The sequence below is a fragment of the Tiliqua scincoides genome, chromosome 16 (assembly GCF_035046505.1).
Source record: "Tiliqua scincoides isolate rTilSci1 chromosome 16, rTilSci1.hap2, whole genome shotgun sequence".
Lineage (NCBI taxonomy): Eukaryota > Metazoa > Chordata > Lepidosauria > Squamata > Scincidae > Tiliqua > Tiliqua scincoides.
Genome location: NC_089836.1, coordinates 4,534,348 through 4,557,070, shown reverse-complemented (window position 1 = coordinate 4,557,070; position 22,723 = coordinate 4,534,348). Strand labels below are relative to the sequence as shown.

The window sequence follows — 22,723 nt, the reverse complement described above, 5'->3', positions numbered from 1 at the left end:
GTAAAGTAAGTAATTATCCCCTGTGTTGCGACTGGGGTTGAGAGGGAGCAGCCAGTTTAAGGCTACTGGTGAGTTAACGGCAGACATAAGATTCAAACTGGGGGAGTCCAATTCATAGTTTGGTCTCTTATGGTGCACCTCTCCATGTGTGTCTACTCAGGAGTAAGTTTCCCTAAATTCAATAGGACATACTCCTAGGGAACTGTGCATTCTTAACCACTGCACTGCCCCAGCTCAGGGCATCTGAGGCTTCTTGGTTTACGTTCAGCTGCGCCAATTTTGTTGCCTAGTGCCCAGTGATGTCATCGCAGCATGAGCAATATCGCCAGGTCGCAGTCAGGAAGAACCACTGCCAAGCCCACCCAGCCAATGCCTCCGTAGCAGTTAAAGCTGTGGGTCAGAGACCCTTTTGAGCAACTCGGTCCACACCAAGGAGCCAGGCCAGAGTCTTTATAAAGCCAGGTGGGCCTCCTGGCTCCTCCACTCACCTGTGTGTGCAGGACATTTCCAAGCCATCTGATGGTGGCTGAGATCAGATCTGCAGTGCCTTTTCTTGGTCGTGGAAGCCATAAGGAGTGAGGTACCTGGGCTCGAGCGAGGTTCAGCTAGAGTCCCTTGTCTGAGACCTCTGCTGCCTTAGAGGCTAGCTCTGTGCCTGCATGCAAGAATATAAGAAGAGCTCCACTGGATCAGGCCAAAGGTCCATCCAGTCCAGCTGCTTGCATCTCACAGTGGCACCATCAGATGCCTCCAGGAGCACACAAGACCACAAGTGACCTGCATCCTGTTGCCACTGTTGCATTCTGAAGTAGCCCACTCCTAAAACCAGGAGGTTGCACATACCCATCATGGCTTGTAACCTGTGATGGTTCCCCCCCATCAATCTGTCCAAACCCCTTTTAAAGGCATGTAGGCCAGATGCCATCACCACATTAATAATAATAATAATAACAGTATTTATATACCGCTTTTCAACTCAAAGTTCACAAAGCGGTTTACAGAGAAAAATCCAATAACTTAATGGCTCCCTGTCCCAAAAGGGCTCACAATCTAAAAAGATGCAAAAGAACACCAGCAGACAGCCACTAGAACAGACAGTGCTGGGGTGAGGTGGGCCAGTTACTCTCCCCCTGCTACAAAAAAAAGGAGCACCCACTTGAAAAAGTGCCTCTTACCCAATTAGCAGGGGTATGCCGCATCCTGTGGCAAAGAGTTCCACAGATTAATGTCATGCTGGGTTAAAAAAAAAAATTTCCTTTTGTCTGTTCTAACTCTCCTGCCACTCAATTTGAGTGGATGTCCCCTGGTTCTGGTGTTGTGCGAGAGGGAAACGAAATAGCTAGGGGCGAGCATGCAATCCAGGACCCTTTGCGATATCACATACGCAACTGCTGCACGCATCCTCTACAAGTGATTATAAGTGTGCACTGCAGTCCAGGCTACCGAAAGGCCTCTAACTGGCCTGGCCCTGCCTGCTGTGATCCAACCTCCTGATTTTAGAAATGGGTTATGTCAGAATGCCATATGCAAGGGAGAGCACCAGGATGAAGTCTCTTGTTATCTGGTGCGCTCCCTGGGGCATTTGGTGGGCCGCTGTGAGATACAGGAAGCTGGACTAGATGGGCCTATGGCCTGATCCAGTGGGGCTGCTCTTATGTTCTTATGCTCCCTGGGGCATTTGGTGGGCCGCTGTGAGATACAGGAAGCTGGACTAGATGGGCCTATGGCCTGATCCAGTGGGGCTGCTCTTATGTTCTTATATCCCTGGCCTTGCCGGCAGCAGAGCTTTTTGCCTCTCACAGCCGTGCACCGATTAAAGCTCACAATTAGGGGGGAAATGGGATCGGCTCAGCAGCCCACGGAAGAAGCTCCCGCCGCAGCCATCTTTCTCCCTGATCCGTGAAGCGCCATTGGAAACGAACTCCGGGGGAATCCAGCAATGATGGCATAACAAACGAGACTAAGGAGGAGGCAGAGAATAAAAATGAGGGCGGCCAGAGGATGAGGGTGGGTGGGGAGGGAGAGAAGTACAGGCTTTTCAGAAGCAGAAGCTGCGGCTGAAGGAAGAGGTTGATGAGCGGTTTTCTCTCCAGGCGCTTTTCAGAGGCCTCGAATGACCCTTGAAACATGTGAACTGTGCAAGCATGTGGAGGAAGAGGAGGAGGAGGAGAGAGTGTTTCCTGCTGTGCTGACGTCGCCTTCCCAAAGTGGATAAAATTCCACACCGTGCTTGGGTATGGTGATGAGAATTGGGGAGGGAAATGCTGGCAAACTCTCACTTGTTCCCCTGGCTTCCTCCCCTCCTTCTTCAGCCACCCCTACTGAGCACCGTTTCTTTCAAGGAACAGATACGAACGTTGTGCGAATGTCTGAGCAGGTGCAGAGTGCTTTTTGCTTGCTCCTGAGCAGCTTATCACCTGGCCTGCTTGCTTATGATTCAGCGACTGGGGCTTCCTTCCAAGGTAGATGGTGCGAGGTTAGCCCCAGCACCAGTCTTTTTGGAAATGAAATGTTGCTGAAGCCCCTAAAGCAACATTCACAGTTCAACTTTTTAAAAAGTTGCAGTTGGTCCAGTATGGCAGGGGAGGGGCAGGACGGACGGACGTTCCCAGACCCCGAAATCTGTAGATAATTAAATCCATGGTCGGGCCTTACAGGTTCTCTGGATGCAACTGGTCATTGACCCACCAGCGAGGCCAGTTGAGGCAGGCAGCAGAAAGGTGGAAGAGAGTCTGACACTCTAGCCCACCGCTCACCTCTCCAGTGCACTACTGGAAAGTGAGGAGAATTTGGCCTGCCATTTCGAGCACCAGGCAACCCTGGGAACGACCCTTTGCTGCTGCAGCAAAAGTGCTGCCCACTCCACAGTGTTGTTCTAGAACAGGGGTGCCCAAACCCTGGCCCTGGGGCCGCTTGCGGCCCTCGAGGCCTCTCAGTGCGGCCCTCAGGGAGCCCCCAGTCTCCAATGAGCCTCTGGCCCTCCTGAGATTTGTTGGAGCCCACACTGGCCTGACGCAACTGATCTCAGTGTGAGGGCGACTGTTTGACCTCTTGCATGAGCTGTGGGATGAAGGCTCCCTCCACTGCTTGTTGTTTCATGTCTGTGATGCAGTAGCGGCAGCAAAGGAAAGGCCAGCCTTGCTTTGTGCAAGACCTTTTATAGGTCTTGAGCTATTGCAAGACCTTCATTCATTCATATAAGTTTATCTTTAATATATTCATTTATGTATACTTATGTAAATTTATTCAAATTTTAAATGTAAATTAATTCTTTCCCACCCCCTGGCCCCCGACACAGTGTCAGAGAGACCATGTGGCCCTCCTGCCAAAAACTTTGGACACCCCTGTTCTAGACGGTGACCTAGGAGGGAGGCGGAATTGCTTCCCCGGGCCTTGCCCCTCCTCCCAGTGCGTTTATCCCAGTGCGGGAACCCGTGGCAAAGGCCAGAAGCACTTGGCAATTGAGAAGTTAACCGCAGTAACCGCAGGAAGTTTATTTTCCCCTCCCTCTGGCCTCTGGAGAAGGTTTAGGCACCGCTGGGGCAGATTGGGGCCCACTCAATTACGCACCATTTGAAAACATGGAGCGGGTCAGTGGGGGCCTCCTTTAGTCTTTCTTTCCAGGACTGCTGAGCCGGCAGAATGGGAAAGGGGGGCAGCTGGTCCCAGAGTGCCAGGGAAAGATGGATGGGCTCCTTTAGCAGACAAGGACAAGACGAATGGCCTTCTATTTTGGAAAGTTGCAGGCTCACTGCAAAGCCAGTTTAAAGTAGGTGTTAAAAGTTGCTCATTGGCACATGTCCCGGAGACTCCTGCAGCCACACGGAGCCGTTTCGGTGGGATCTCTGGGTCCCGCCCTGCTCCGGAAAAGCCTGCTGCAGCAAGGCTCTTCTGATTTTCCAGAACGGACCATAAGATGGTCCGTTCTCGAAAACGCCAGGAGGAAGGCAGCCAGGGCTTGGCCACCCTTCCCACCTGCTCTTGCTGTCATTGTTTCTGGCAAGGATCACACCTGAGTTTGGTTGGCTTCCTTGCAACAGTCCCATCCCCCCTCCCCCCAGCGGCTCCGCTTGTCTTTAACGCTGACACCAGATGTATAAAAAAGATGCGACTCCTCTGAGAAAGAAGCTTTCCGACAAGGCGCTTCCAAGGTTCATTTTGCTGGCAGCTTTTTAAGTGTAGTGGGGGGGGGGTGTTCCCCTCCCCCAACGCTTCCGTCTCAGCTCGATGCTACCACTGTTGTGTATCCCCCCTCCCTTTCTTGAGTGAGTTGCAACAAGGCTCCTTGATATGCCAGGTTATAATCCTTTCACTTCTTTGTTTAGCGTGTGTTTGTGTGTGTGTTTTTCCCCTGGTTTGTTTATTCTGGAATATAATAGGGAGAGCCATATCAACTATCAGGGCTGCTTAACGCGAGTGCCATCCTCGTTCTCTCCCCCTTCCTCGCCTTCGCTAGAATATTCATCTGGAGACACACTTCATCACTTGTTATCCGTTCTGACAATTACGTTTCCATACGGTTGTTGGGCAACGGAAACAAAGCAGAAACAAAATGTTTGGAGTGTAAGGGATAAAAGACTGTTGCAAACTCTTATATTCTCTTCCTGTCTTTGGCATCGTTGAGATCTTCACCTTTTTTCAGGCAGAGTTATTTCTTTCTTTCTTTATTTTTTAACGGGAATAAAAAAAAAAACCCGCGCTGCGAATGGAAGTCATTATCGGTAAAAAGAAAACATTTGAAGCGCTGGCGAGATGATTTTCATAACTTTAAGTTCTACAAAGCAGCCTCGTAATCGGTTCTGCATGTGCCACGGCGACACCGTGGGCTTTCATCCGGTCTGATCCTCCTCGGTAAATGGAAAACGTTCTCTTTGGTGAACGTCAAAAGCAGACACTATCCGGTTCTGAGAGGCGTGCTTGTGCCACCCTTCCCCTCCCCAAAATAAAAAACCGTCTTTTAAAAAGTAAGCGGCACAGCCATGAATGCATTCTGCAGAAAAAACTTGCACAGGGCCCTATTTGTGCCCCCCCCCCAATACAAGTTTATCCCCATCAACATGGAAAACTAAACTAAAAAGATTAAAAGACAGGTAAAATATAAAGGAGACTTCCCAGAATCAGAGGGAACTTGGAGGTCATTCAGTCCAATCCCCTGCTCAGCGCAAGCAATTTCTACATCCAGACTACAGGAATGGACCATTATATATATTTGACAAGAAAGGAGGGAATGGAAAAGAAAAAGAATTGGGGAGGAGTGGAGAGTGGTGGACTAGAGCATCTCTGGCACTCTAGTCCACTACTGTCCTTCACTCTTCTTCTTCATTTCTCCTTCCTCTTCAAATCCAGGCAGCGAGGGGGGGGGGGCAAGCAAATAGAGGCCTACTTCCTGCACTCACCAGTCTGCCTCTAGTGGAGATGACCCCCTGAATCCACTTCATGAATCCTGTTTAGCGTTCCTTTTCTTTGCTCTTATAGCAAAACCTCCCTCTCAATCCAGCCTCGTGATTAATTTTTTCAGTAAGAAACCAAGTCGTTTTCAAACGTTCCGTTACTAAAGGCACTGAGAACTTAAAATGTCTTTCTTTCTCTTCGCAACAGGGTGATTTTCCTCCATCTCCCCATTGAGTCTATTGTGGAGCGCCTGTGTTCCCGTAAGATGGATCCAATCACCGGGGAAAGGTTAGCTGTCCTATTAATGTACTACGCGAGTTGTTTTCACTGCAAGCCTGTTCCAGGTGGAAACCAGAAAAAAACAACGGAGGAACTTGCCTTGTGGCATGAGAGAATCTGGAAGCGGAGCAAGAGAAAAGTGTTGCATTCTTCAGCTGACATGCTGAAGACCACTGCTGAACCAAGTCACTTGAGACAGGGCCTTCTCCGCAGTGGCACGAAGACTTTCAAGCTCTCATCGTGAGAACTTCCCTGTCTTTCTTCCTAGCCTTTCAACAGGCTAAGCTGTGTTATTTAAGAGAGCTTTCCTCTGCTATGAGCTCACTGGATGACCCTGGGCCAACTGCTCGCGGCCTCAGTCTTCCCCAGTTGCATTCATCCTGGCTATTTGCAAGGAGGGTTCACGTGAAGACAGGCACTTCATTTCTTGAATTTCATGGTTCAGGCTCTGAATTTCATGGTTCAGGTAACCATCATACCCCCCCAAATACCCCAACCAGCTCAGCAGAGCCAGGGTGACAGCCAGAACATTTTAAAGAAATCACCCCCCCTTTTTTTTAACAACTGCTGCTCCATGAAAGAGCCCCTGTTCAATCCCAGCCAGCATCCCAGGTAGAGCTAAGAAAACCCCAGGTCCATGTTGGCAACCTTCAGTCTCGAAAGACTCTGGTATCGCGCTCTGAAAGGTGGTTCTGGCACAGCGTCTAGTGTGGCTGAAAAGGCCAATCCGGGAGTGACAATCCCTTCCACACCGGGAGCAAGTGCAGTCTGTCCCTGGTCTGTCTCCCTGGCTATGGGCCTTCCTTCTTTGCCTCTTTGCCTCAGACTGTTGGCCAAGTGTCTCTTCAAACTGGGAAAGGCCATGCTGCACAGCCTGCCTCCAAGCGGCGCTCCAAGTGGCGCTAAGAAAAACCCCCATTTGAAACCCCGCAGTGCTGCTATCCGTACCGTATCCTCTTGCATCTCAGATCCCTACAAAGCCTTTTTGCGGCCTTTGTTGCAACAGATGAACTAACTGCCATTAGTGCATTTCAAGCATGGCCATAGGACCGGCCCTGGCTATGTTTACCCCTATCCCTTTTGGCGTGTGTGGCTGTAATTATTTTGATCCACTTTTTTTGTCCAAAGATTGTTTCCAAAGGGCCTTGGGAAGGCAGGAGACATCTTTGAAGTAAAGAGATAGAGTTGTTAAGTTCAGAGATTTTTGTCACTAACTCGGAGCGGCCTTCTTTTGAATCTCCAGGTACCACAACATTTTCAAGCCCGCCATCTGTCAGGAAGTCCACGACCGGCTCCTCACACACCCAAGGGAGCGCGAAGAGAAAGTGCGGAATGACGTGGATGCCTACTTCCGGCTTTCCAGTGGATTAGAGACCTTCTTCAAAGATTCCCTCTCCATCAACGCCGATCAAGACCCTCAGACGGTCCTCGAGTACATCGAGAGCTACGTGGTCAATCCCCTCCCAGTCACTGAGGCCTGGAAAGAGGAGGTACTCAACCTACAGGATCTATGGCCTTCCACTTAGGGAAGCCTCTGCAAATGCAAAATCTAGCAGTGGTTCGAAGTATTCTCTTGAAATCTTTATTATTATTTTTTTTTAGGTTATAGGTCAATTATATATTTTTCCTGATTAATTTTTTTATCAAGAGGGCAAGATAGCATAAGCAACCCAACTTTCAGAACTTCCCCTGGAAATGCATGGGAGTTCGGCCTTGCAGGGTTAGTACTGAGAATATGTACAAATGGACACTTCTGTCCAGTGAATCTGCTTTGGTTTGCTTTCATTTTGTTCCTTCATTTAAAAAAAGCTAATTTCTGTGACCGGCAAGTAGAGGCAAGTTTTTGCTCTGGTCATCCCAAGTGGGTCAGTGACAGAGAAACAGATAGTGCCCTTCCACACATACTCCCAGTTCTCTCCTCTCCCATCTTGGTGATCGTTCAGGGTAAACTGGAATCCTGATTGCTCGGTATTTTGGGCTGTTGTGTCTTGGTTTAGTGCCCATTATTAAAAGTTCTTCAAACTGCAGACCCTGCTGTACTCCTGTCTTTCAAAACTGCCACATCCAACGACCACCAGCTTGCACTGAGAAAAAAGTAAACGATGGGACTGGGGTGTTGGGAACTGACATAGATAGGCAAATGCAACATAAAGCATTCTTTAAAGGCATAACCAACAATGTGTAGCATTTATATGGTGCTTTTATAGCATGCCCAGAGCTTGGGGTGTATTAGATTGATGTTGTCCTTAGAACAACCTTGTAAGATAGAATATTGCTATACCCATATCGCAGAGGGAAATGACTGAGGCTGAGGGAATGGGTCACTTGGACCTCTCTGAGTTCAGGGAAAGAGGTAGCACTTGAACCAGGGAAGTCTTGGTTCACTGCTCCCTCTTGTAGCCATGATGTTACACCAGTCTACTACTACTTCCAGTAGAATGAAGAGAAGGGTGGAATATAAGGCTCTATGAGCAGAAGTCTGCCGTTGGGCCTTTGATGAAACCGCTATGGATCACTGTTCTGGCTTTGACTTGCCACCTTGCTTTTGTGCCTCTGCTAAGGCCTGAAATTGCTCTGCCATTCTCACAAATGAGCCCCAGCTAAAGATTCCAGCTCAAGTTAAGCCCTAGACCAGTGGACTCCAACCTGCAGCCCGCTGTGCTCCAAGATTATCCTTCTGGGCACAGCATGGTGACGGTGGAGCCTACCGTTCTGCACTGCAGCCTCCTATCTTCGCAGAAACTTGCGTTGGGCAGCCGCTTCCCCTTGCAAATCGGGGCATAGAGCTTTCTGGGGCAATGTGTGGAGGAAGCCACTTCCCAGCGCAAGTTTATGCAGCCACAAAGATAGGAGGCTGGAGCTTGGAATGATGAGGCTCTGCCACTACCTTGCCCAAAAGGATAACCTTGGCTTGTGGGCCGGGGTTTGCCCTAGACAGCTCCTGCCCTAGACAGCTCCTCTGTCCCCTGGGCCAATTCACACAATCTGGCTCTCACCTCTTTAGTTGATTTGCTTTGATGGGTACATAGAACCCTTTCACACACACCCACAAGACCCAGTGCTTCCTATTGTCACATCTGACCAAAGTAAGCCTGGGGTGGTTCTTGGCCCATAGCCAGGCAGCATGACGTCAGCACATACCCTCCAAGGGGCCGCAGAGGCTTGACCCTGGGATATTTGTTAACGGTTCTCCCCTTACCACCGCATGGCTGCGTGGCCGCTTACCTGAGCAGCTGCTTCCCCCCCCCCCCCGTAGTTGTAGATACACTGCCGCTCCCCGTGCATAAATTGGCAAGGCCACGATTAATAATAAATGGGAAGTACATCTTGCTAATATCACCTCCATCAGAGTGTTCCTACTAAATATTGATAGGCGAAACGGCTCGGCCGCGCATTTAAATACTGTTTGCCGTGCAAGCGAGGGTACAAAGGGGACAGCGGCTCTTTAATTAGACAGGTACATCTGCTTAATTAATTTAGCCATACTTTGCCCCCCCCCTTTCATCTATATGCGGCCACAATATTAGTTCCGCTTAGCTGGTTAGCAACAGAAACCGGAGCCCGAGAAGCTGGTCTCATTGAGATGCAGGCGGCGCGTCCACCCAGAGAGGCTCGGGTCAGCGGTCAGCCCCCCCTAGGGCTTCCGCTGGGGTTGGAATGCAGGCCGTCTGGGTTGGCAGAACATGCTAATATTCGTGTAGGACTCTCCCTCAGAAACGACTAAAACAATTGACATTCATTTAATTACTGGGGAAAAAAACGAAAGAGCCCTTTGCATCCACTTTGCATAGTTAAGAGGCCCCGTTAATGCCAGAAAAGGTCCAGCAGGCGGGAGGAGAGAGAAATTAGGCTTTTATAATTGGGAGACGCGGCTTGCCAAACCAATTTGGGACCCGAGCTGGGTTTTATTAGCATCTGATTCCGGCCAAACGAACATTAGAAAGCAAGATGATCGCGAGGATAACAAGGAGGCCGTTGGTGGCAACGTGGCAATGAGTTCTGGGCTGGGCACCTGGCCCTCCCAAACCCTTATCCTCCATGTATTCCCAAGAGCAAGGTGTCCCAAACTTTGGATAGCTTGCACTGCCCTTAATTAAAACCAGACACACTTCATGCCAAGTTAACCACCACCTTCCCCCCCTCCCCGCAAGCAAGGGAGTGAAAGCTTAGAAAATGACTCACTGCTGCTGTGGCTACGCAAGCCGGTTTCTGCTTCCTGACAAAAAGGATGCAAGCCTCGTATATCCAGACCAAGCAGGCAGCCAGTTCTCATACAGTCCCTGCACTGAGTGATGGACTGACCCGACCCCATTTAATGCATAGTAACCAACCCAACAGGTCACCTGCTTGCTTCTGGTAGCTCTGCCCCTTCCACCTGGATCACCTGTGGGGTGCCCATCACCCCATCTCTGTCAGAACCCACCTGTTCCTTGAAGCCTTTGGTATGAAGTTCATCTCTCCCACTGCAACTCCACCATAGTACCTGTGCCACAAAAATCACTGCCTCTGCTGTCTTCCTTGGGTCTGGTTTAGATTGTTACCCTCTTGGGGCAGGGACCTGCATTCTCTTCTATGGTACAGCACTACATACATTGACAGTGCAATAGAAATAAAAACAAATGAGTCCAATGGAGATGCCACAAGAAACCTTGGAGAATGGGTGCTTTGGCATCATAAGGGCAGCTCATGAATTTCTCCAGAACACAGTTTGAGAATCACTACCGGGAGAGCAGTGAAAAAAGAGACAACTCAAATGTCAATATTCCTATTCCTACTGCCTTCGACCCAGGATGCAAGTATGATACTACTCCAGACCAGTACCAGCGGAAGCCTGGATTGTATGGGGTGGAGAAGGTGGTCCCTGTTAACTAGAGCTCTGATACCCAAGTCTTTTGGCAATCGGTAGTTTTCCAGCTGTGTTGGGAGAACCCCAGGTTTCTGATCCACCTGTGGAAGACCCTTGTACCTGATCACTGAAAGCTGCTTTACCAATTCTTCCACTTTACTAAAATTCACAGGTAACAATACACAAATTGTTTATTTAGAAAGGAAGTCATGTTAACACTACTGCTGCTGCAGTATACAAAAAAACAACAAACCACTCTTCAGATTATGTTTCAGGTTTACGAGAAGTCAGCTATATACACAGCAGTAATATTTACAGTTTTGTACCCTGAAGGGAAGTGGGTAATACCAGGGAGCAGTGTCAGATTCACACCACAGGTCATTTCACTCCGTGCTGCAACAGAAGGGCAGGCTCGTTAGTTATCTTTACTTTGCTAGGAATGATTGATTTGTCTTTTCTAAAGGTGTTCCAATACAAAAGGCGCATTAAGGATTAAGGAAATTAAAACTGAGGCGTTACGGCATGGTAGTGTTTACACACACGTAATGTGGCAATGTAGGGGAAGACTTGAGTGGTCTGTCTGCCCAGCCCAGCATAAGCACCCATACACATAGTGTGTGTGTGTGTGTGTCTGTGGATATGCAGGGCTGCGCAGACAGACCAGTCAAGTCTTCCCCTACAACAGCCTACTTTGCCTTCTCCCCACAGGACTTCCTTGCTATGTAATTTTCAAACATTCTCTAAGAACAGAACTCACACAGGTGTCAACGTTTGAAAGAGGAAATGTAATTTTGAGTGTTCGGCTCACTTCTGGCTCCCTTCCATTTTGGCATCATGCTTGTAAAGTGACACAAGACCATGACATCACAGGTGACATCACAAGCAGCCTGTTTACCCTGATGGCTCCCCCCACCACCACCAAAGCCCTACATTTGAAATACGGTAACACAGTCAGGCTTTCCCTCTGGCTCCAGCTTGCAGCAAAAAGAAGCCCCTCCCATCTGTTTTGGTGTAACTGAGGTTCCCCAGACAACCCATATGCAGAGCTTTAAACAGCAGGAACCCAACGCATTGCACTTGATGGACGTTGTCTACAGCTCTGGGTCAAGTGGTTCTGCCACCCTCTAGGCCGGATCTGCCACACTTTGCTGTCACCAGCAGTCAAGAATGGTTTGGTTCTCAACAGCTGGGTTAGTGGGGGTCATTTAAGGTCAGGGGTCTGATTCAGAGGGTAGAGGAGGTGATGTCCTCCCACTGAGCATATGTTGCCAGCCAGTCATGTGACAAGTCAGGACAAAGCCTGCCCTCCATCCCTAAACTGGGTGTTTGACTCCTGGCAACGGTAATCCCACAGGGGGAGAAATGCATTTGTACATAATTGAGGCCTACGGGGTGTGGTAAAACACACTCCTCATAATAGACGCTCATGTGTCAAAGCTCTAAGTAGACTTTATTGCTCCTCAAGGAGACTGAACCTTGAACCAACTGCTGGGGAATCTTCTCTCTAGAATACCAATTGAAGGCACTGCAGGACGACACAAAGTCATGAACTGCATGGACACACCCCAATCTGTGGGATGGACTGGAACTCTTGTCCCCTTTCAGAAGCACTTTCCCTATTTCTTAACAGCACTTCAGCCCCTTAAAATAGGCCGGGCTGCTGTGTCTAGACAGAGAAGCTGCGTGGACGGCATTAAACTCAAACAAAAGTTACTGCACACTGGGTGAGGTAAGCCAGGGGTGGGGAATTTCTGGGAAATGCCTTATGAGCCTGACAACTCTGGCCAGATTTCACATCCAAACTTTAATTGGTGGCCTCCGTAGCACTCTCTCCAACACTTAAAAGGTACCTATTTCAGAATGCAAAGGGCTGGACTCAGCTCTGAAGGGTCTCCATAAGCTCGGCTGAAAAGCAGAATGAATTTGGGGTTCTCTTTCTTGCTTTCAAGGCTTTAAGGTTTAAAAAAAAATTATTTCCCACCACCAGATTGCCAAATCTGTCTGCCTTCATGAGAACTAGATAATTATTTTTGGAAGGAAAACATTAGTAGGAAGCTTGAGGTTCTCAGGTGCCCATGGAGAGAAATGGAAGTGTCTTTAGTACTTCCCTTGGCCTGCACATGACCCACTGCCTCACACGGCCCCTTGTGCCACCTGGATTTCTTTGGTAGCGCTGACTGATGAAGATTCAAGCTCTGTCTGCTCCCCCCCTGCTCATCTTACCACAGCAAGGACACATTGTTCAATATTTAATCAGCCTTTTACACTGCTTTAATCCAATTAACCCAGTGTACTGTCTTAATACGGACTATCAGGTCCTCTCAATGGGTTGTGAATAGGCTTGTGGACAGAGTGATTGCTAGAAAGCGGCTCCAAGATCTTCAGGTTTGCACTGGGAAAAAGGGTTGTGGGCATGAAGCTGCCTCCAACCACCATGGTCCAATCCAGCTCAACGCTGTCTCTTCCAACAGGCAGAAAACCTCGTATGTTGTACAGAGGTCTCTCTCAAGCTTCGCTAGTTGAGATCCTTTAACCAGAGATGAGCCTTAAGATACCGTTGCCATAAATTTTTATATTTCTGACCCTCTTGTCTCAGGCTGCGTGGGCTTGTCCAGGACACCAATCTAAGACCTACCCCACTCAAAGAGGTCCAAGGCCAGCCTTTACCTGGCCAGGCATCTGCCAACACCTCCTCCACCTTCTGCTCTCTGGATTCAAACAGAAGGAGGGAAAACAAAGCGAGAGTAAAAGTGCAAAGGAAAGGAGAGTGGTGAGCTAGAGTGTCAGAGTTGCTGCTTTGGGCTCAGCGTCTTGGCGGAAAGGAAAGCCCCGTCGCTGAACGCAAGGGCAGTCCCGGTGCGGTGTTCCAAGTCCAGGACCCACTTTCCAGAAGGAGATGAAGTGCCAACACTTAAGCCAGGTTTGGAAGCCGTTCCGACGCCAGAGTGTCTGTGCTGGAGCGAAGGACTTGCTGCCTTCTTGAGCTTGAAATGGGATAGCAGACCACTGTGCTTCGCTGGCTCACAGCAGCATTCTAGGCCAACATTCCCCCTCTGATGAGTTACACGCCTGAGCCTTCTGGTCGCCCCCAGGCTGATTTTGGTGCTCGTGCTCTAGAGAAGGTGACCTCAGACTCTGCCCTTGAGCTGTTCTCTAGAAAACCGGAGAGTCACAGAAAGTACAAGGGCCTTGCAATAACCTCTTAATCCAGTCAGGATCTGAAAATAAGAGAACAAGGTATTGGATGGCTGATTACACAGAAAGAGCAGAACACACACAGAACTGGAAGGGATTTCTTTTTTTAACTGGGATGCCATCTCATAAGCCAGTGGGTCTCAAACTTTTTAGCACCGGGACCCACTTTCCAAAATGACGCTCTGTCAAGACCCGCCTAGCTTTAACAGACTTTAAAAAGCGATCTAGAAAGAAAGAAGGCATACTTGATGGTTGCTTGAAGCAACTGAGTTTTGGAAGATGACCCACGGAAAAGATCACAAGCATATGAAGGCAGTTAGAACGTCAGCCTCCTGACTTACAGAGACAGAACTCACCTTCGGGGGTTGGGTGCCGGGCAATGCTGTCCCGAAGCAGGCATCTTCTGTACACCAAGCTCTGGCAGGACTGGTAGGTTAAGAAACACCTGTAGATGTGGCAGAAGTGGGAATAGGGTTACACAGAGGCTTTGCAATCAGAGAAATCTCCTCCAAACTCCATCCATTACTGAGGACACACAGTAACTGAGCAGGCGCCCGAGATCTGTGACAAGTAAGGAATGCTTTACATCCATGTCACTATTCTAGGTTGAACATTAGCGTTCCAAAGCTGTTGGGCGGCTTTCCTGGCCAACCCACAGTTTCAGCTCTCTCCAAAGACTGTCAATGCACAACATCAATTTTTTGACCACTGACAAGGCATACCATGCTGTCTGTGGGGGGCTCGCGTTCCCCAACGGTCCCACTAATAAATGACCCTCCATCAAACTCCCGTGGCTCACCAGTGTGCCATGGCACAGCGGTTGAAGATGGCTGTGTTAAGAGACTGAACCATGAAATTCAAGGCATACCATGCTGCTGGGAGGGGGCTCAGATCCCCCAATTGCTCTACTAATAAATGACCTTCCCCAAAGTCCTGTGGCACACCTGTGGACCACAGCACAGTGAATGAAAATCGCTGAACACGTTTCCCAACAGCTGCTTGAGCCCCTGCAGCCCCCCCACCCCGAAACCACAACAGCTCCAAGCAGAGCTCCCTGAAGTTTGGCTTACCTGAGCCAAATGTGCCCGTTGGAGCAAACGGCCTGCTTGCGATCTGTGAAAGGCAGGATCTCTTTGCACAGGCTGCAGTGCTCTGGGAAAGTCTGTTTGTTCATTTTCTTTAAGATATGCCCAATCAGCACCTGGGAAAGAGACAGAAGCAGTCAAGAGGCGGCAGCGGCGTTTATGGGAAGAGACAGCTGCCTGCGGAAAGGCAGAGAAATCTCACAGGAAAAAGAGAGAGAAGCGGGGGGGAGGGGGGCCTGTTCTGAAGAACACAAGATGCAAAAGCCCAAACCTGCTTAAGACAGAATGAAAAAGGCAACGCAGGCACCTCAAGCTACAGAGCAAATGATTCTCCGCGCGCCGCTCAGGTAGTCTGGGGAAACTTAATTGTCCTAACCCACACGCCTCTCAGAAGAAACAAAGAACCCGACGGCTGAAAGAGAGAAGCCTCGGCTCAAAGCACATGTTAGCGCTCCCAAAAACACAATCCCCTATTTTTCAGCGCTCTCATGTCAGGGAAGCCTTCCAGCCGGAGCCGTTTATGAAATCTGCAGAACTAAAAGCCCCGAGATCCAGGCAATCAGGCGACTGCCAGTGTATCTGACTGCGGGTTATTTAGATAGCACCCCCCCATGTACAGAATAAAGCAGAATCAGGCCCCCACCCCTGAGGAGCTTACAATCTAAACTTCAGCAGAAGGGGAGGGAATGTTCCAGGCCCCAAGAACGCCTCACTTGCCACCCTTTCAAGGGCTTGACTCCTGCAGATGCTTGCAGAAAGCCACTTTCTGCACACTGTAAGGAATGGTGGCCTACTTCAAGTTTTTTTTTAAGCTGTATTCCATTGTTTTCCAGTTGTCTTTTCTTTTCCTACCCCTCCCTCTAGCTGTCCTCCCCTCCCCTCAACTGTCTGCTGTGTGACTCACCTTTTGCACAACTACCCACCGACCAAAGACCTAGCACCTCTGGGGGGGGGAGCTGAAGACCAATGACTCGCTGTGCCTCTCTGTTCTCGCCCCATGGTCAAACTCTAGACCAGGTGTGGGGAAACCCTGGCTCGGGGGCCATTTGCAACCCTCAATGTCCCCTAATCTGGCCTGCAGGGAGCTCCCAGTCTACAAATCAATACTGTCCCACCCCGACACAAGTCACTTGGGGCAAAATCATTCCTGAGCCACTTCTAATCCCTGCCTTTTGTTTTTGGGCTACCTGGACATTTCAAAACCACACAGCCCTGACGCTTTTCATGCTCGAGGAAGACTCACCCGCGCTGTCCTGTCATCGTAACTTTCATCAGACATCAGGAAGTCACAGACCCCCCTGGTGGGAATGCTGGTGTTCTCTGTAATCCACGTGTGCAGGTAGACCTCCCCCAACACCCGCTTCATGTGTTCTCGTGTCAAGTGCATTTCCACCGCTTCGATCTGGGCTTGGATTTCAAGGAGCTTCTCCTCCATTGGCTCCCGCCCTCCAATGTCCGTCAAATGGGCGAGGGAGTCATCCATCGAGTCCTCCACATCCTCTCCCCTCCTAGTGCTGCTCTGATTTTGCTTCCTACCCCATTTTGAAGTTCCCGCGTCTTGCTGATGCTCGTCAATACTGCCTGTCCCAGGAGAATGCACTACAAAGACCTTAGTGTCCTCGTGCGTCGGTCTCCACAGGGCCTCCGAGGGAGCCTTCTGCAGCGACTGGTACAAAATCCTCAAGAGGAACAGCTTGAAGCGCCAAAAATACGTGGACCCAAAGCTTTCGATCTTTTTATCCAAGGCTTCCTGCAGGAATCGCGGGATGTGCTTATCCTGCAGGATCTTCCAGCGGACAAGGTCCATCAGGTCCACCTGCCTGAAAAGATTCTGGACGGAAGATTCCAGCAGCTGAGCCACGGCCTCCTCAAACGTTTTGAGAGTCACAAACTGGACCTGATAGTTTTTGGTGACGGGGTGAAGGCCGTTGGTCATGCCCTCGGTCGTAACAACAGCCAGGTACGCCCCGCACGGGCTCACGGCAATCCCGTGAGTCCTCACGTTGCCGAACACTTCGGACAACTTGATGAGCTGGTGCTCAAATTTTAACGCCACGTCCGTGAAGATGGGGATCAGCTGCCTTACCTTTCCGTCAACAGAGCACGTGTAGACAGTGCCGTTCTGTCTGTCGGCGGTCATGGAGATGATGGGCATGGAGTGGAGCCCCGTCACATGAGAGTTATGGACGTTCAGGCCCGCCTTGGAGATCAAGAGGAGACACCAGAAGAGGTAGCACCCTCGGGCAGCCACCACTAAGCTACAGCTGCACTTCTGATACGGGTGATACAGTGGAATGCTCTTGATGCTGTGGACCGGCAACTGGTCCATCTCCTGCCACAAAACCACCGGCTGCCTCAGCGTGAAGTAGCCTTTGACCGCTTTAAGGTTCACGGGGAGGATTTTCACCGGCCCGAACATACTCCCCACGATGAGTCCGCTCATCTTCCGATTGCTGTGCTCGTACTCCCACCACGACAAGACGCTGGGGGAGCCGATCCCCGACTCGATGGTGTTGCAGGACGTGATGGACTCCTTGCCCAGGAAGGGGAGCTGGAACTGCCACACGGCGATGTTGCCGTTCTCAAAGATCACCGCCAGCAGCACGCTGCTCACGTCCCGGCACTCGTTGTTGTGCTTCACCTGCTGGGTGGTGCAGATCCCGGACCACTCCATGCGCACCGGCGTCTGCATGCTGTGCCGCCTCTGGAACTCGGCAAAGTCCCCCAAGCTGGCCGGCGGAGCCTCCCCCTTGCAGAGCCGGTAGTTGCTCTCGGAGAGGCGCTCTCCATAGAGCTCCGTCAAGTCCACCAACTGCACCCACTGAAGCCTGTTCAGGTTGGCCTGAATGGTCAGCCGGTTGTCCATGGTCAAGGCCGCCAACAGGCATCGGCCGTTGGCATCGCAGCCAAGCGGGGACCAGCTGGAGTACTTGAAGCCCCGCATGGACGGGAGCAGCTTTCCTTCGGGGTTGAAGACTCGGTCCAGCATGAACGCTTGGCTGATGGTCGGATCCTTCGATTTGGCAAACTTTTCTTTACACTCAGCAACTTCTTTCTTGGACCCAACCTGGAAAAAAGGAAAAAGTGCCTTCAAGTGTTTGTTACCCACTTCCACTGTGCGATATATAATATAACCTTAAAATACTTATAACATGCTTATCGCACGCCTTCACTAATGTGCTGTGGCAGAAACAAAGGAGACACCTTAACCCATTTCTGCACATCCCACAGGGGGGGGGGCGCATTTGATCCCTCTTGCGCATACGCAGCGTGGGGCAAAAACAGCTGAGAGACAAATGAGCAGGACGCACAATGCCCAGGTGGAGAGAATAACAGCCCAATCCTATGCGTGTCCACTCAGAAGTAAGTCCCATTAGAGTAAATGGGGCTCACTCCCAGGAAAGTGTGGATAGGATTGGGCTGTCAGTCTCCCAATCAGCACTGGAGGCTTGGATATGGGGATCCATGTTGCTCTCTCCCCATCCTTTCCCCCCACCCCTTTATGGAAGCTACTAGACAACACTGCATCTTGTGGCTGGGAGTTCCACAGCCCTGGGGTCTCACTGGCAGCCCCCTACTCACCTGCATATCTCGTGGTGGGGACCTCCACTGCCCCCAGGGCTCACTAGCAGCCCCCCCCCACAGATCTTGTGGAGAGAGATCCCCCAGCATCTTGTGGCAGTGTCCCTGGGCCCCCCACCCACCCTGTGGGGGCGAGATCTCCCCCCGCACCTTGTGGTCTCACCACCCCCAGGGTCTCGCTAGCAGCTCCCCTCCCTTGCATCTGATGGCAGGGAGTCCCCAGGGCCCCCCACCCACACTGTGGGGATGAGATATCCCCCGCATCTTGTGGAGGGGAGTCCCACTGCCCCCAGGGTCTCAGTAGTAGCCCCCCTCCCCGCATCTGGTGGCAGGGAGTCCCCAGGGCCCCCACTCATCTTGTGGGGGAGGAGTCCCACTGCCCCCAGGGTCTCGCTAGCAGCTCCCCTGCCTTGCATCTGATGGCAGGGAGTCCCCAGGGCCCCCCACCCACCCTGTGGGGGTGAGATCCCCCCGCATCATGTGGAGGGGAGTGCCCAGGGCCCCCCACCCACACTGTGGGGATGAGATCTTCCCCGCATCTTGTGGAGGGGAGTCCCACTGCCCCCAGGGTCTCAGTAGTAGCCCCCTCCCCGCATCTGGTGGCAAGGAGTCCCCAGGGCCCCCCACATCTTGTGGCGGGGAGTCCCACTGCCCCAGGGTCTCAGTAGTAGCCCCCCTCCCCGCATCTGGTGGCAGGGAGTCCCACTGCCCCAGGGTCTCGCTAGCAGCTCCCTCCCCCACTCACGCGGAGGTGGCAGGCGGCGCCGGGCGCGGGCACGGCGGTGCGGTGCAGGACGAGGCCGGGGTCGGGGCCGGGCGCGGCGCGGACGTCGCAGAGCAGCTCGAGGACGGCGATGCTGCGCGCGGTGCCCACCGACAGCCGGTGGTCCTCGGACCAGGCCAGGGGCTCCGCGCCGCTCGCGCCCTGCTGCAGCCGCACCGCCGGCCCGCGCCGCGACACCGCCGCCCGCAGCGCCTCCGGGGAGGCCGCCGCCGCCGCCATCTTGGCCCGCCTCGCAGCCGCCGCCCTCCTGCGCACGCGCGGGGTCCTCGGCTCGGCAGGCGCGCGCTGCCCGGGGGGGGCCGGGCCCTCAGCCGCCTCCGCGCGGCCCCGCCTCAGGTAGGCCGCCCCTGGCGCGGGAGGCTCTACGCAGCCACCCACACTCTGTCCTGCCAGCAGACAGACAGGCTGCCCCGGCAGTGGGCCGCAGGTAGGCTGCACTTGGCCATGGAGGCTCTACGCAGCCACCCACACTCTGTCCTGCCAGCAGACAGACAGGCTGCCCCGGCAGTGGGCCGCAGGTAGGCTGCCCTTGGCCATGGAGGCTCTACGCAGCCACCCACACTCTGTCCTGCCAGCAGACAGACAGGCTGCCCCGGCAGTGGGCCGCAGGTAGGCTGCCCTTGGCCATGGAGGCTCTACGCAGCCACCCACACTCTGTCCTGGCAGCAGACAGACAGGCTGCCCCCGCAGTGGAGGCTCCGCCTGAGGGCCGCAGGTAGGCTGCCCCAGGCCATGGAGGCTCTACGCAGCCACCCACACTCTGTCCTGCCAGCAGACGGACAGACTGCCCCGGCAGTGCAGGCTCTGCCTGAGGGCCGCAGGTAGGCTGCCCCTGGCCATGGAGGCTCTACGCAGCCACCCACACTCTCTCCTGCCAGCAGACGGACAGGCTGCCCCGGCAGTGGGCCGCAGGTAGGCTGCCCTTGGCCATGGAGGCTCTACGCAGCCACCTGGCCATAGAGGCTCTCTCTGAGGGCCACAGGTAGACCGCCCCTCACAGTGGAGGCTCCACCTGACAGCCAGAGGCAAGCTGCCCCTGGACATTGGGGGCTGTACTCGAGCCACTGCAAACTCAGGTAGGCAGAAGGCAGGCATTGCTCCCCCCCCCCCACCAGCGAGTACCACCAGGCGTCCCCTCAGGTACCAGAAACACTGGTCTGTTTCAATTGCGGGAAAACACCTTAAAGCACCAAAATGCTGTGTGTGTGTTTGTGTTAAAAACACAGAACACACACATGCTTGAGTAAACATGTATGAGTAACTGATGAGTAAACATGCATGCATGGGCAAACACGCCTCTGTGATTAAACATGCATGCATAAACATGTACGCGTGGACATGCCTCCATTTATTTGCAAACATTCCTAGGCTTGTGATGACAGCCCCATTCAGCCTTGTGTCAGGCACCTGGTTGGTCACCTCTGTTTGGGGTCCTTCCACTGCAGCATTGCACATGTGGCTCAGTGCAAGCGCTGCGCTGGGAAGGGTTGGAGCCGCTGGTTTGGTTGCAAGCGCGCTCAGGCTGACCTCCTCTCTCTTCTTCCGCCAGCCATGTCGGCAGATGATGGGCTCTTCATCAATGTCAGCTCCCTGCCTCCTCCTCCAGCCTTCCAGCCAAGGGGACCCTCAAAGGTGCAGCATGGCAAGAAAAGGCAGGTAAGCTGGAGCACCATTCGATGCATGTCTGCTTGGTAGTAAATCATTATATTCAATTGGACTTACTTCCAGGAAAGTGTGTATAGGATTGCAGCAATGATTGTAACTGTTGGTGCATAGAGAAAATGCTTGGTGGGGGCAGGGACACAGCATAGAGGTCTCCACGTGGTGATGGTCCAATTTGGGGTCTTTGCTGGCTTCCTCTGTGGTTCTCCAAGGCCAGCCAGCCCCATCTGTGTAGGTGACTGAAGTTGTCAGGGGATGGGTAGGGGTGTCTGCTCTCTGTTTGTGTCAGCAGAGTAGTGGGCTAGAGCATTCTGGGGTACTCTAATATCACAGCTTGTCTCCTATGATGGAATTTCCCTCCAGCAATCTGTCCAATCGCCTTTTCAAGGCATCAAGGCCATCGCCACATTCAGTGGTAAGGCATTCCGCGGGCTAATTACAGCCGGCTACCCTAGTGGCACTGAGAGTTAAGTCAACTTTGCACCAGAGCCCCTCGTTCCAGCCCCACTTCTGATTCAAGAAACAACTAGCTTCCTCTGTGGTTCTCAGAGGTCCGCCAGCCCCACCCATGCACGTGACTGAAGTTGTCAGGGGATGGATAGGAGGTGCCTGCTCCTAGTTTGTACCCTGTCAAAGAGCAGAGTAGTGGGCTAGCATGTCAGAGGGGCTCCAGACAACCACATTGCTCTCCTCCACCCATCCTTTTTTGCACCATTCCCCTCTTGCTTTTCAAATCCAGGAAGCAGGTGAGGGAAGACTAGTGGTGGAAGCAGTGGCTGGATTGGACAATTTTATGGAGGAAAAGTCCACCATAGGTTACAAGCCAGGATGGGCATATGCAACCTCCTGGTTTTAGGCTATCTTTGAATGCCAGGTGCAAGGCAGTGGCAACAGGATGCAAGTCTCTTGTTGTCTTGGGTGCTTCTTGAGGCATCTGGTGGGCCACTGTGAGATATAGGAAGCTGGACTAGAAGGGCCCCCTCTGGCCTGATGCAGCAGGGCTCTTCTTATGTTCTTATGCCCCTTTTCTTCATTTTGAAATTGTGAGGCACTCTTAGCTGTGGTGCTTCTTATTAAATCTGTTCTCTTTTTTCCTTAAAAGATATTGAAGCAATTTAAGGCTCAGAAAAGAAAATTCCAGTGGCAGGAGGAAAGTGCCCCCCGAAAGCAGAAACCGATTTTGCCTTTATCCCAAGCCAAGAAGCAATTGAAGGAACCCCAGAGTGGCTCCAAGGGAGCTCTGCATCCCAAATCTCCTGCGAAGAAGCCCTCAAGTGAAGGGAAGGATGACAGCGCAGGCAGTGGCTCCAGGCCTTTTGTGAAGACCTCTTGTCTCTTCAAAAATAATCCTGAAATTCCAGAAATTCAGAAGTATGGTGATCTTAAATGCTTGTTATTTATATACCATCGTTGTACATATATAGGGTTTTACGTACAGGCAATGTTGTCCGTAGGACTTTACATGCAGTGAAAAAACAGGTCTCTGTGCCGAGAGGTTTTTAATCTAGATAAATCTAGATTGAAGCGTCGCTTCAGTCCCACCTTTGGGGGAACAAGTATGTTTATGGTCGCAGGCATGCAGCATCTCCATTCTGTGCTTGTCAATTTTACTTGCTGTGTTGAGCTTTTCTTGGAGGAAGGATGGAAGAGAAGCGCAAGAAGTTGTAGAGAAACTTTTTCAGCTGAACGGTACATAAACATAATAATAATAAATATTTCTTTCTTTTGTAGGACTTCAGTGAAACAAGCGCAGGAGAAGGTTTTCACCTCGGATTCGTTTGAGCAGCTGGGCCTCCATCCTCACCTGGTGAGGGCTCTCTTTGTTCGTGCTCTGTGCAGCACCTAGCGTGCTGTCTCCTTCTGTGTAGCCTTCCCACTTGTTAAGATCATCGTTGGTGG

The 22,723-nt window shown here is 51.7% G+C and overlaps 3 protein-coding genes across 4 annotated transcripts in view; 2 read left to right on the top strand and 1 right to left on the bottom strand.

Moving 5' to 3' along the window:
* Positions 1-7,573, top strand: part of AK8 (adenylate kinase 8) — a 71,803-nt gene extending 64,230 nt beyond the window's left edge. Inside the window, exons 12-13 of the mRNA XM_066610775.1 lie at positions 5,599-5,679; positions 6,914-7,573. Of these exons, the coding sequence (XP_066466872.1) occupies positions 5,599-5,679; positions 6,914-7,196 (364 nt within the window). The 3' untranslated portion in view covers positions 7,197-7,573. The remainder of the gene's footprint in view (positions 1-5,598; positions 5,680-6,913) is intronic.
* A 3,089-nt stretch (positions 7,574-10,662) lies between these two features.
* GTF3C4 (general transcription factor IIIC subunit 4) lies at positions 10,663-19,148 on the bottom strand. Its single transcript, XM_066610910.1, has 5 exons — positions 19,124-19,148; positions 16,040-17,863; positions 14,782-14,912; positions 14,068-14,156; positions 10,663-13,734 (listed from the first exon to the last, which is right to left on the bottom strand). The coding sequence occupies exons 2-5, from the start codon at positions 17,783-17,785 to the stop codon at positions 13,670-13,672; spliced, it is 2,031 nt and encodes a 676-aa protein (XP_066467007.1). The 5' UTR covers positions 17,786-17,863; positions 19,124-19,148; the 3' UTR covers positions 10,663-13,669.
* Positions 19,149-19,419: 271 nt separating this feature from the next.
* The window catches only part of DDX31 (DEAD-box helicase 31), a 51,909-nt gene continuing 48,605 nt past the window's right edge, over positions 19,420-22,723 (top strand). For both annotated transcript variants that reach the window (XM_066610554.1, XM_066610553.1), the window contains exons 1-4: positions 19,420-19,498; positions 20,712-20,818; positions 21,927-22,195; positions 22,556-22,631. In XM_066610554.1, the coding sequence (XP_066466651.1) occupies positions 20,714-20,818; positions 21,927-22,195; positions 22,556-22,631 (450 nt within the window). In that variant the 5' untranslated portion in view covers positions 19,420-19,498; positions 20,712-20,713. The remainder of the gene's footprint in view (positions 19,499-20,711; positions 20,819-21,926; positions 22,196-22,555; positions 22,632-22,723) is intronic.

What these genes read in the sequence shown, in the direction of transcription:
- GTF3C4 (XM_066610910.1), bottom strand. Translation starts at nt 17,785, where the DNA reads ATGCTGGACCGAGTCTTCAACCCCGAAGGAAAGCTGCTCCCGTCCATG. An exon ending in AACGGGCACATTTGGCTCAG is followed by an intron (nt 14,157 to 14,781) that starts GTAAGCCAAACT and finishes CCACATCTACAG; the next exon opens with GTGTTTCTTAACCTACCAGT. An exon ending in CCGGCACCCAACCCCCGAAG is followed by an intron (nt 13,735 to 14,067) that starts GTGAGTTCTGTC and finishes TCTTATTTTCAG; the next exon opens with ATCCTGACTGGATTAAGAGG.